Source organism: Ambystoma mexicanum, chromosome 3q, assembly GCF_040938575.1.
Source record: "Ambystoma mexicanum isolate Mex_15411 chromosome 3q, UKY_AmexF1_1, whole genome shotgun sequence".
NCBI lineage: Eukaryota > Metazoa > Chordata > Amphibia > Caudata > Ambystomatidae > Ambystoma > Ambystoma mexicanum.
Window position 1 is genome coordinate 797961186 of NC_090926.1, and position 14083 is coordinate 797975268.

Sequence of the window (14083 nt, forward strand, 5' to 3'; positions counted from 1 at the left end):
GGTTGAACTCAAAACATTACTGGATCTTAAAATTGGTGCAGTACAAGAGGATGTAAACCTACTGAGGCAAGACGTAAGGAAAATAGCAGAACGCACAGGGGAACTGGAGAAAGAAGTAAACTCAAACACAGCTGTCTGCAAGACCCACGCCTCAGAGATCCACACACTGCGGCAACAAGTGAGCAACCTGGAAAGCAGAGCAGAGGAAGCTGAAGGGCGGCCTGAAGAAACAACATACGCATTGTGGGACTCCTGGAAGGGGAAGAAGGACTAAACCCCTCAGATTACATCGAGACCATGCTGCTGCAAGAAATCGAGGGAGGAGAGCTTACCCAAGGGTTCGCAGTGGAGTGAGCACACAGAGCCCTGACAAGAAAACCACCGCCGGGAGCCACGACCCCCCTCAACTCCCTAAGACCGATAATTGCCAAAATTTTGAATTACCAGGATAGGGAGATGATCTTGGAATTCTTCCAGAAAGGGAGTACAATACAAAGGGCATACGCATCGATCACGGCGACTGCAGAGACGGCGACTGAACTACTGTACTGAAGAAGATACTGCGTGAGGTGGGCTTTAAATACATGCTGATGTACCCGGCGAAACTGAAAGTGTTTCATAGGAACAGGGCCCTGTTTTTTGAAACTCCAGAAGATGCAACAGAGTGGCTGGATGCACAGAATTTCCTGTCGGGGACAGACAAACAGAAGGAGGACAGAACAGACAAGTGAGGCAGCGGTCCCAGAGGCCGAGGTGCTGTATAAGCTATAGCATTGGGACTTGATTATAAGATAGGACAAACGTAAGCTGAGAGACGAGCTAGGCTTTAAGTAGAAGAATACGGGTGAGCATAGTATAATGTTGCATGATTGCGGGAGATACAGCAGACTCACTATCATACCCCTATAGAGAGTTTATTTAGGTTACCGGTAGTGTGGTAACGCCCTGCTGTGTTTCTAGTACCGGCAAGCCGAGAAAGGACTAAATGCGTGATCGCCTGTGATCCAGGGATGGAGCTGGCAACAGTTGGGGATTGGAAGGGGGGGATGGGAGTTGGGGGATTTTCAGTTCTATTAGTGAGGGAACGAGCTTACACACACGCGCTGCTGAGCTTGACGCGGATGATGAGGAGGGATAGAGGTGGGACTGGGTATGGATGAAAGATGGGAGACCTAAATATAACAACCTGGAATGTCAGGGGGCTCAACAGTTACTTGAAGAGAAATAAGTTCATGATGTACTTAACGAGGCAGAAAATAAATATCACCTTAATACAGGAAACACATCTCACGAAGGAAAAACAAGAAGTGATAAAGAGGAAATGGAAGGGGGCCACCATAGGTGCAACGCATTCGGCTTATGCCAGAGGGGTAATCACTTTGGTAGCACCACATGTCCCCTTCCAGCTGCTACAGTCCACAGCAGAGTCTGACGGGAGGTTGGTGGCAATACGGGGATTGATAGAAAATAGAGAAGTATGCATTATCAAAACATATGCCCCGAATCAAGATACAGTGGCCTATTTTAAGACCCTCTATAGTAAAATGAGCCCGTACCTGGGGTGCGTGCTTATTGTGGGAGGTGATTTTAATTGTACGTTGGACCCCAGGGTGGACAGGTCAGACACGAAATTAGACAAACCTACTCCCGCTGCCAAAACTCTAAGGACACTGTTGGGAGACCTTCAGCTGGAGGATATGTGGAGGCTACACTACCCACATGATAGACATTATCTGCATTACTCGGCCCCACAAAACTTGTACACACGGCTTGACTATATGTTCACCTCTCAGGAGATGACGGGAGAAATAGTGCAATCAGAATACAAGGCGAGGGTCCTCTCAGACCATTTGCCACTTGTTTTAACATGGCAGTACGTGCCTCCTAGAGCTAGGATCCCAACGTGGCGGCTCAGAGCCGAAGCGTTGAAAGACACAGTGTTCCGGGGGGGGACCTGAGGAAGGAAATTGTAGAATACTTTGAAAATAACACTGGGAGTGTAGAATCGGCCAGTACTCTATGGGAAGCATTTAAAGTGGTGGTGAGAGCATCAGCTATAGCCAAATCTAAAGGGCTGCAGGGAGGCATACTACGGGAGCTGCAGAGGGCAGAGGCGAAACTGGAGACAGTCTTGGGTAGAGGAGGTAACTCCCGGGAAGATGATGAAACCATAAACCAATTGCAGCAAGAATGTGGAGGGCACTGGGAGAGATTATGCAACTTAAACTACAAGAAATACATAGAAAGGCAGCACGCTGGGGGAGACAAGCCAGGGAGATTGCTAGCATGGTTGTATAAAAGTGAGACCCCCAGACCAACGATTAGATCAGTAAAGGAGGAGAGTGGACAAACATTGGATACCCAAGAGGGCGTGAACGGAGTTCCTTGAATTTTATAAACGATTGTACGGACACGAAGGAGGGGGTGAAGGGAGTGAGATAATGGGAACACCAGAGGATATTGGCCTACCAAAATGAAGTGCTGAAGAGCGAGAGGACCTAGATGCCCCAATCACATTGGAAGAACTAGAAGCAGTGGTTGAACAACTACCTACCAGCAAGCCCCCGGGAGCGGACAGACTCCCCAGTGAGTTTTACAAAACGTATAAGAAGGAAGTGCTTCCCCCGCTAATGGCAATGTTAAATGAAGCATTCGAAACAGGAATATTGCCAGAATCCCTGAGAGGCGATCATTATTCCACTCCTCAAACCTAATAAGCTGAGCATGGACTGCGGTTCGTACAGACTGCTATCCTTGCTAAACCAGGACAGCAAGATACTCACGGCTGTGTTGGCAAATAGAATGAGACAGTTCATAAGCAGACTAATACATCCCATCAGACCGGATATGTACCGCACAGAAACATATCCGACAACCTCACCGTGTCATAGAGCAAACAGAAGGAGAGACACACGAGATTGCAATTGTATCATTAGATGCAGTAAAGGCCTTCGATTCCACCCAAATGGCCTTGGCTGATGGCGGCCCTAAAAGATTATGGGATGGGACCCGGGTACCGGTGAAACTACTGTATAGCTCACCATTAGCCAGAGTCAAGACAGGAGCAATCATTTTGGAGAGGTGGCAACTCAGTAGGGGCACTAGACAGGGATGCCCTTGGGTCCCGATGCTGTACATTCTTGCACTGGAACCCCTAGCGATATACCTGAGACAACAGTCTGAGGAAGTGGGGATCTACACAAAAGGAGGACCACACTTAATATCACTATACGTAGATGATATCTTGTCATATTTGAGGTACCCTGAGGAAAATCTGCAATACATTCTAGAAGTAATGGAGCGATTTGCGTCGCTCTCTGGCAGTGCAGTTAATCCTAAGAAGTCGTGGGTTTATAGTCATAATACCGAAGTTCTAAATCTCGAAAAAAAAAATCTCGAAAAAAAGGCCAAAAAAAAAATATCGAATGTTTTTTTATGATGTTTTTTTTTTTAAATGGGGGGGTTCCCCCCAACCCCCCTTTTTTTCTATTTTTTTTATTTTAACCCTTTTTTTTACTTACCTGACCCAAAAAATACATATATAAAAAAAAAATCGATATTTTTTTTTTCTGCCTTTTTTTTCGCGATTTTTGTTATTCGAGATTTTTTTTCGGCCTTTTGACCGACCACCGAAGTCGTGCATATTCCCCCTGGGGAGGTATATAGGGGTCCCGCAGGAACAACTGTCAGTCCTATAAATACCTTGTGAGACCAGTACCTTTAGATACCTGGGGATCAATATCTATCACACGGTGGAGGCAGAATATGAACATAATACAGAGAAGGCAGTAGCAAACATTGAGAATAGCATGAGGTTCTGGACTAAGTTCCCCTTGGCCATGATGGGAAAGGGGGAGCTGTTGAAGATGGTTGTACTGCCCAGGCTACTACACTTTTTTTGGGAACATACCATATATCATACCCAAGCGATACTTTGTTAAGCTCCAGAGAATATGCAGGGTATTCATTTGGCATGGTACTAGGAATAGACTAGCCCTATGGAAACTACAGAACATGTATGACAAACGGGGCATAAAACTGCCCAACTTCGAGATTTATCATCTGGTCAGTCAACTACAATACGTGGCTAAGTGGTTAACGGAAGACTCAACATCAGAGTCTAGACTGTTGAGATCTGAATGTGCCCCGTTTGTCTTGAAAGAATGGATATGGCTGCCCAAACCAGAGCTTAAAGGGCGCCCGGGGATGTTGGAACTAGGATGGAAGATATGGCGGAAGGCTTGCCAGGACAAGGAGAACCCGACCCCGTGTTCTCTGCAAGTGCCGCTAGTGGCATTGACCGGAGGAGACGAGCAACTGAGGAAGATGATTCGTAGGCATTTGGAACCGGTGGGGATTGCAAATATGGGAGAAATTTGGCAAGAGGGGGAGTTAAAGGAATTCAATGTGCTGGTAGAAGAAATGGGTTTACACCAAGGGCAGTATATCACTTATACCAGATTGGTATGGCGGGTGAGAGAGACATGGTCTGAAATAGTGCTGGAAGATCAACCCGATACGACCATAGAAGCAATGTACGATGTCGCAGAGGGAGGGCACAAGATTTCCCGAATTTACGAATTGCTGATGTCCAGGGTGGGAAAGGAAGTGACCCTGCTAAGAGTGGACTGGGAGGAGGAAGTGGGAGAACTCATGAATGATGGGTTGTGGGAGCGGGTTCAGGGGTACCATAAAAAAGTGTCTAGGAACGCGAGGCTGCAACAAATCCAGCTCCATGTAACCCACAGAGCGTACATGGCAGCCCCAGAGGATTGCTCGATTTAAAAGCGCAGAATGACAAACATGCCACAAATGCGGAGAAGTGAACGCAGGGATGGTCCACATGTTTTGGGCATGTCCGGAAATTGGGAAATTCTGGGGAGAAGTAGCCCACCAATAAAATGAGAAAGGGATCACGCTAAATGTGGAATCTGTGTGGGCATGCATGGTAGGGGGGTTTCCTAGACTGCGCCAATTGAAACATATGAGCAAATTTAAGGACTTGGATTACATACTTGCCAAGCGCAGAATCGCTATGGGGTGGAAAGCATGCAACAGACCAAAGGTAGAGGTTTGGTGGAACGATCTCCAGAAATGGGCCGAAGCGGAAACAGCGATATGGAATGAAGCGGTGAGCGGGGGAGGGGAGGGGAGGAGGAAGCGGAAACCCTGACGGCCTGGAAACACTAAGTGGCCACTCTGTCGGGGTCCACCCAGGACTGCTCAAGCGATCATGATACCTCCTGAGAATACTAATGGGGAGGCACCCCTAGAGGAATAAAAGGCAGAGGGCGAAGTGGAGTAGGCTCCAGTTGGGGGGTGGGTGGGTAAGGGGTAAGCAGTGGAAACTTAAGAATATTTATTTTATGTTTAAAGTATTATGACAAACACTGCTGGGTTTGTTGATTGTTGTAAAAACGAATAAAAATTGTAATAAAAAAAAAAATCAAATAGACTATCGCCCCGAAGAAGGCTGCATTCGCTGTCATTTTCGAGAGCCCTATAGCCGAAACTCAAGGGCCAATAAGAATGGGAAGCCAACATAAGAAGACCTACTATTCAATAAGCCAGAATGACGTAGCTTAAATATGTAATATTGTCTAACGAGAGTTATTAGGCACATTGCACTTTCTTATTGTAGACTGGATATTTACAGTCACCAGTGCATAACAATTGTAATCATTTGGACTTTATTTGAGCAGTTTGCACATTTATTCCATTTGCACATTTGTGGTTTGTTATTTGTATGTGGTCATGTTACTAGGCATCATGATTGTGAGCGTATGCATCAGATTTCTGGTGATTTCTGATGTATGAAAGACAAAGGAAACTTTATGTATGGTTGGCACTTTTATATAACACTATATTGATTCATAATTATCAATCGAGTTTTTTAAATAAACAATTTAACTGTCATTTTGACATTGTAGTAAATCTAAGTTAATGTGGCATGGAAGATTCCTCTTTGTGTAGATGTGAGTTGAGCCCAGTTTGAGTGCAGGGAGTCTTGTTGATCCCAGGCAGCGATTCGGTTCAAGTGGTGCTTCATGCGGTTCAAAGGTGGCATCGAGCCATGAAGGTAGATGGGTCACCAGAGCAGTTTGACGATAAAGCATGGTTCAAAGTGATGAGTACCACTGGGTCAAGTTGATGTGACTTTATGTTCCAACAGTTAGGTTGTGATGCAAAGTCCTGGTGGTTCGATGCTTAGCTCTATGTGGCATTTCAGAGTTGTCTGCATGGTATGCTGGTGCTCAAACCGGACAGGTAACGGGGCTCTGCTGGGGTGATGTGACATTGAGCCGGTTTGATGATGCACCAACAGCAGTTCAAAGGTGAGTGTCAAAGTCAGCACTATTCAGCAGGTCGTGGATTTTCAAAAGTGGTGAACATGTTTTGAATGCAGTTCAAGTTGGTTTGCGTGACGAAAACAGGAGACATGGCTGGTTTTACCCTGTGGATGACGAGTGTCCTACTGCAGGGGCCTCTAGAGCATGGTGAGACCTTTTCTGTCTCTGCCCTCCCAGACTAGGGAAGTCTGCTAGCATAGAGGCCTTGGTCTTCAGCAAAGTTACCTTCAATGTGCCCTGGGTGTGGGGTGGGAGCAGAGCTTTCTTCTGCCTTGGGAACACCTGTTATCAACTCTGGCAGAGGGCATTGGAAAGGACTGCTCTCCCAACAGGATCCAAATGAATTCTTTCAGATGTCCTTGAAGATGCAAAAGTGAATCAAAGGAGTGAGGGTGCCACTCTTTTATAGGTAAAAGTCCACCAGGGTTGGAATGAAAGCAAGCCTGCTTTAAGGGGTCCAATCCCAGTCCTTGGGACAAGTGATTCCTGATGCCATACCCAGAGCGCCTTGTTCTGCAGGAAGTGGGTGGACAGAAAGGAGATAAAATCCCACCGAAAAGTAACAATGATTATTCCTACCTCAAACCCACTCTCTCGCTGACCCAACTCTGCCCTTACCCAGCCTGCATCTTCAAAGACTATCTGGTGTGCAATCCTGTATTGTGAGGCAGGCCTTTTGTTAGGAATTGCCTTTTTGAAGGAGGTACTCAGGAGATCGCCAACTCTGGGATTATAGGCCTGGCAAGGGAGGAATTACCATTCCTTCCAGTCAGTCAAAAGTTGCATGCATCCTGCCTTTTGTCTCATTCACTGGAATGCAGATAGGCAGGTTCTTGTAATCCTACTAGAGCTGGTCTGAGCTCATAGTGTCGATGCTGGTATGCTGCAAATCAGAAGTTGTCTTAATAATTTTCTGAACCATCATTTACCATATCAGAACCTTGTATGGCTTATATTTCCTGATTATCCTGCCACCAGACAATGGTTTATCATTATTAGTTATGGTCATGGCACAGAGATGCAAACATAAATGCAGCCTCTGCATGGCAGTGTCTTGGCTGTCACAGTAGCTGTCAAACAGGGTTCCTTCTTCCCCTCACTTCTGACACTATTCATTTTCTACACCGTGCTTAGATCACTGCTTTTCCTCCTGATCCTATCCCATCCCATCTAATTACTTCTGTTTACCCTAAGCTCCTTCCTTACCTGCCACTTCAATTTCTTTCCTCCTCCATCCCCCATCATCCTCCAAACATGTAATCATCCTTAGCTTCAAAGGAATCCTCCCTCTATCTCTCTCATTTCGAATTTCCAACCTGTTTCTCTTCTCCCATTATGATCTAAGCTCCTTTAAAGAATCATCTATACCCAAGTCTCTTCTTTCATATATCTGTGCGCTGTTTTTCTCCCTCTGCAATATGGTTTCCATTCAGCCCATTCAACACAAACTGTGCTTGTACGTGTCTCCACCTCTCTTCTCAATGCTCATTACAAACGTTCCTCTATACATATTCTATTCAATCTCTCTCAGCTTCATTTTATACTGTTGGTCACCCGAGACTTCTTTCCTCTCTGAGTCCTCCCTTGGCTTCTATGGTTCTGTTCTCAATTGGTTTTAGTGTAGCCTTTCTGACCAATCCTACTCAGTCTGTTTGTCAGGTCATCTCTCCTCCCTCGGGCCCCTACTCGTTGTGTCCCCCAAGCTTCTGTTCTTTGCTCCCTATTCGTGTCTTTCTACAGCATTCCTCTCGCCGGGTTCTATGTGATTATAGAGAATACATAACAGAGAATGCTTTTTCAGCGAAAACAATAACCTTGAAAAAATATCGAACCCCTCATTTCTCTATGTGCTTAAACCAACCCCATTCTCACGGGTTTTACCCAATAACGCCAACCCATATCTATTTTTATAAATGTTCGATGTTTTTTTTTCTCTGTTTTTGTTTCTCTTTTATAGCATTCTCTATGATTGGAATCTCTATTATCACTTGATACCCTTTTGCCGCCCTGCTCAATTCGTGCAATCCTTCCTGTCACTTCTATGCCAATGACTCGCAGATGATCTTCTCGCTCTCTGATTTTTCTGACACTCTTCATTCTAATGTATCTTCGCGTCTTCTTGCTAACGAGTCTTGGATGTCCTCTCATTTCCTTCTCCTGAATCCTTCTAAAACTGAAATCCTCTTTTCCCCTTTCTTCTCCATCTCTTTCACCTCACCCTGTCTCTCGTTTCCTCCTTCGACACTTCATTTTTCTCTCTGTCTGGAATCTAAAAATCAATTTTGACTCCACTGTTGTTCTCTTCTCGCATTTCACAAATAGCCCAGATGTGTTGCCTTCCCCTCTATAATGTTCATCGTGCCCGCCCTTAGCTTTTCTTATATATCTCCAATTTCTTATCAGCTCCTTTATTTTTTTCCCAGATTGACTAGTGCTCTACTCTTCTAGTAGGTCTTCCTAGTAGGGCTCCTGCCTCTCATCTAACCCTTCTCATCTCTATAACCCTTCAATCCAGCCTCCGTTTCCTCCACCCTTCATTCAGCCAGCATCCTACCTTTTGGCTTCCGTCTGCTTTTCTACTATTCATCATTTTCAAATGTCTCCAATTGCCTATTCTTATCTAGCCTCTCTCATCTCCTTTTACTCTCCCTCTCGTTGTCTTGCTTTTCAGTCTCATTTCCTTCTTTCAGTTCCTAAACCTCCATCTGCCTTCTCATGTTTCCCTCAGTTATAGTTCTAGCTCCTTAAGATGGGAACTCTCTTCCTCTTACTGATTTATGCTTCTCCTTCCTATCCAATGGTTCCTGCTTGTCTGAAAGACCACTTTCCCTCCTTTCTGACACTTAACTTTCCCATTCTGTTGCATTCTTGTTTTCATTTTATCATTGTATTGTACACTCTATTGTACCGTTTTCATCAATTCTGTAAAGTGCATTTGCGATAGCGGTATGTAAGTGGCAAAAAATGCAAATGGCCTTTGGACGCAGGGATCATTGTCTAAAGGGAGATATTGTGACAATGGGCCTACAGAATAACGTGTTTATCCCAGAACCAACTCACTTTCATACACAGTGTGTTTTTCATAAATTGTATTGCAAAGTTCGAAATCCAAAGGAGCATCTTCGTTCATAAGTATGGGCCCAGTCCAGAGAACTCAGGGTAGGGTTAATGAAGTTGATTTTGGCTTCTTTCTTCACCACTCCACCTTTCACCTTCAGTCTGGGTGAGGTGCCGGTTGTGGGGACTTGTCTGTTTTAGGGGGATTGCATTGATGGTGAAAGGTGTGGATGGAAAGTGAGAATGTAACATACCAGAGCCCCAAATTGGCGGTGAAACTTCTTGGGCAAGGTATATGGATAACACAGTCACACATTTTGAACATGGTTGGGGGCGGGGGGGGCTTGAGAACAAGTATTTCTTCCCTCTGTGTTATTGTAGTCAATATTTGTGGCCAGCTCATGCTTCACTTCACAATCACATCTACATATTTATACCTTTAGATTGCACTTTCTGAACATATTATGCTCAGGTGGTACAATACATTCGCTTTTGGGGTCCCACAGATTTTTTCATTAGCTATTCATCACAGAATGAAAAAGGTAAGAAAAAGCCATGCTGGACATTTCTGTCACATAGTTAGAAAAAGTGGATCGAGTCCTACAAGAAGGTATGGATCGATCTTCCCCAATGATCACATAAATCTTCTGAATGTGCTTGATCTTGTACTGCTTTTTTCTACTCTGCCCCATATTTTGTAATTTACTCTAATCTGCATACAGACAATACACAATGAAGGCAATTCATCACATAATTACATGTAGGGCACACACGCAATAAATGAAGAACAGATTCAGCTGTAGTGCAGTATTAGATCTAGTATATGGAAACAGCAAGACTTTGTTTTTGTGCATTTCCAAATAGCACAGATCAACTTCACCTTGAAGAGTAATTGTCAACTGTTGTTTCAGACTCTTTGTTCTTCATCAGGGTTTAAGGAAGTGCCTTATATTATCTCTATGAAAGTCTTGTTGTTTTATGTTCTTTTTTGCAAATTATCATGGTTTTTTTTTCTGTCGTGTTCGATGTGTCGTCAGGTAATAGACTGGATGTCATTGAGTGCTCTCATTTGCCTGACAGATAAACCCTTGCAGACCTTCACTGGCCTCTGTCTCTTTATTTACCTGCACTACACAAAGCACTTCACCTTTTGTCTCCTTTGCCAACAGATGCACGTTCCTTTATGGCACTCCAACCATGTACATTGACATAATGGGCCAGCCAGACTTCTCCAACTACAACGTTTCAACCGTTATGGGAGGTGAGTGAAAAGTGTGTTAGAAGAGAGGCCTGTCCCTTTGCCACACCGTCCATTTCCAACCAGAGGTGTAGGGGCCTGTAGGCAATTGTGGCGGTTTCATGCTACTTGATTTGAATGAGGGGACTATAGAGTTAGGGAAGTTTGAGCTGGGCCTTAGTACGCTAATTGTGGGTGCTGCCTGGATACCCAGATGAGTTTGGTTGTGTGTCCATCCCACTTGGTCATGGCCACAATGTACATGTGTATTGGGAAAGGGGTGATTCGTAACTTAGCTGTAGACCCGCCTGCCATCTTTACAACAGCAATCAAGGAACAAATAGGCCAGGACAGGCTTTCTCCATTATTGATCTGCAGATTGAGCTGGCCAAATTTCATTTTTTTTGTCATTTTATTTACAAACTTTTACAAAATGAAACAATACTCTCAACTATTCCCAGCTTCTTTCTTCCATCGTCAGCCCAATTGTTCTTTAACCTTTCAATTATTTTTCATAAAACCAAAAGACATCGCCCAAAACAACCACATATGACAATATGACAGTTGTATATTTCATTAGATAAAGTCACCCTTTTGACATTTGACTTCACTGCTACCGCCCTGTTGCCAATATTTTTTCTAGGTAATCTATAACTGTACACGTCAGCATATAGTTATTCCCGGACAACAACGCAGACCACCAATCATCCATGTTGCCATTTGCTAGAGCAAATCTCTCCAGGGCCAATGTTCTTTCAGCTTTTAACGCTGAACATTCTGCAACCAAATGCATCAGCGATTCCACTTGTTGGTTACAGAAATGGCAACAATTATCTACAGTGATGCCTCCGGGCCTGAAGGTGCGCGTTACAAATAAAACAAATACAAAATACAAATACAGTGTTCAGCTCATGTCTTAAGAAGAGCATCTCTTTGGTCGGTAGCTGTTTTAAACGCAGACGCAGAAACTGATTGCGGTGGTGTCTTGACTGGAATTGTTGTAAGTACCTTGGAATCTGATTAACTGCGCGGGCCTCTCTAATTTGTACTAAGCTTGATTTTAAATGAATTCTCTTATCCAGAGTCTCAATCCAGTCACAATGGCTCAGCTTTTTCTTTACTACACATGGATTGTCAATTAGTAGTTTAAGAGAGGCGCCCACGTGGTCGAGATGCTTTAGGATTTTAGTAGACCAATCTTTTAACAACCCATGATATGCTTTTTCTACAGTTGCTTTCAGTATCGCATACAGTCGATCAGAGTTGGACATAGTCATCTTTCTGAATAAGGAGAAGGATTACCATAACACCGACGACCCAAGAGACTGGAGCCCTAGCTTGTATCGTATTGCAGATATTGAAACATTATGAGGCAGTCGTAAAACGTTCCTCCAATGCCGCCCTTCAAGCAGGTTCCACAGATTATTATTTATGTTGAAACCACCTTCCGATCCAAATGTGATTGCAGCGACCACTTTCTGGCGGTAAAACAAAATTGCTGGCATAAGAGTGAATTTGCAAAATTCACAGTGCAATTTGGCACCTTGTAGCGATAGATTAGTCATTTTGGATTTCAGATCTTCTATCTATTCCCATTCTCTTATTGATTTGTTGAATAAGATTCCAAGGTATCTAATGTTTTCAGTTCTTTCCACTTGTTTCCCTGCTGTGAATCATCAGACGTTTCTGCCTCTTTTTCCTAGCTGGGAACCAAATACAACAATTTTGGATTTCTCCACATTAATCTCCATACTATTGGTCTGCAAATAGATTTCCAATTTCTTTAATAAACGTTGTAAAACAATTTGTGTAGTGTCCCAGCCGATATGATGACCATTAATTTTTGGTAGAAACCTGTTATATTCGGCAAGGGTTTCGGGCAGATCTGCAATGTATAATTTGAAGATCACAGCTTTCAGCGAGCAGCACTGCTTAACACCTCTTTTGGTCGCGATGCTTTCCGAAAGTTCACTAGCAGTGTTTAATGTGACTTTAATCGAGGTTTCCAAGTGCAATTGAATAAGAATTTGCAGTAGATCTGGAGGACGCGTCCATTTTTCTTTTTTTTTTAAACTTTTATTTTTGCTGACAGAGGCAGATAACATACACACTTACATCGGGACAATAAGAACATATTCAGTGTACATATACATGGATACATGAACTTATATGCAGAAGGTAGGCAACGGAGGTCAATTAGCAACAAAACATGAGTCACCAACATCTTAAACGTGATTGAAGAGGACCGGGAGGACCCGCCGGTCAAGGAGGTGTCATTTAAACTATTCAGATAGCTATTGAAGGCAGACCAAATATTATGGGGACGGGAACGGGTCGGGAGCATGTCCAGGAATCCCTCCTCGCAGTTCCGAGACCACGTAAGCAGATTCAGCCATTTTTGGTATGTCGGGGGGGTCGAGCTCCTCCAACCCTGCAAGACACATTTCTTGGCCACCACACAACTCACATTCAGGAACTTAACCACATCTCTAGGCTCCCCAGGACTCCACACCCCAAACAATGCCCCCAGTGGGTCAAGATCGACCGCAGAGTCGATAATTGTAGACAGTGTCTGCATGATCTTAGACCAGAATGTGGCCAGCTCCGGGCAGGCCCAGAACATGTGTAAATGGTCAGCTCCCTCGGCACCACAGCGAGGGCAGAGCCGGGGATCAGAGCGTGCAAATCTTGATATTCTACCCGGTGTATAGTACAACCTGTTGAGCAGTTTATATTGTATAGTGCGGTAACGGAAGTTCAAAGACACCCCACTGGTATGAGAGCACATTTTTCCCCACAGTTGGTCAGTAAGTTCCGTCCCTAGTTCAGCGGCCCAATCCTCCCATGCCCTGGATGGTCGGGGAGGGGCAACGGACAGCAACAGTTTATATAATGAGGAGACCACTCCGCGTGCACCCCCCGAATTTGCAATGTAGGCAACCCCAGGGGAGTCCCGGGGCTCAGCAGGAAAGTCAGGCCACGCGCTGCGAAAGGACGCGCGCAGCCTGTAGAACTGCAGGAGCTCCATAACTGAACCAGAATGTCCCGGCCTCCACGTCTGCAGCGTTATAAATTGCCCTTCTGGATAAAAGTCAGTGAGGGCGCGGTACCCCAATGCCTCCCAGTGCCGCGCCACTGCGGTGTCGTGCGTGGGTTCCAGCCCGGGAACATTCCAGGCGGGGAGCCACTTGTAATATGGGTGTTGTTCATCACAGGTTGCAAACAGCTGGCCCCAGGCCTGTACGGTTGCCCGGACCGGATCAATAGGCGAATCCGGTTCGTACTTCCTATTCAGAATCAGGGACATTATGTTACAGCGCGCCCCCGCTAGGACCTCCAGCTTGAAGTGAGGGCGGGGTGGGGGTCCAGGGTACCAATACGAAGCGAATTGTGCCTGAGCGGCCGTCCAATATTTTAGCAGGTCCGGGGCCGTGAAGCC

At 44.9% G+C, this 14083-nt stretch overlaps 1 protein-coding gene across 1 annotated transcript in view; it reads left to right on the forward strand.

Moving 5' to 3' along the window:
• Positions 1–14083, forward strand: part of ACSF2 (acyl-CoA synthetase family member 2) — a 1184899-nt gene that overhangs the window by 745773 nt on the left and 425043 nt on the right. Inside the window, exon 9 of the mRNA XM_069654880.1 lies at positions 10577–10668. Within this exon, the coding sequence (XP_069510981.1) occupies positions 10577–10668 (92 nt within the window). The remainder of the gene's footprint in view (positions 1–10576; positions 10669–14083) is intronic.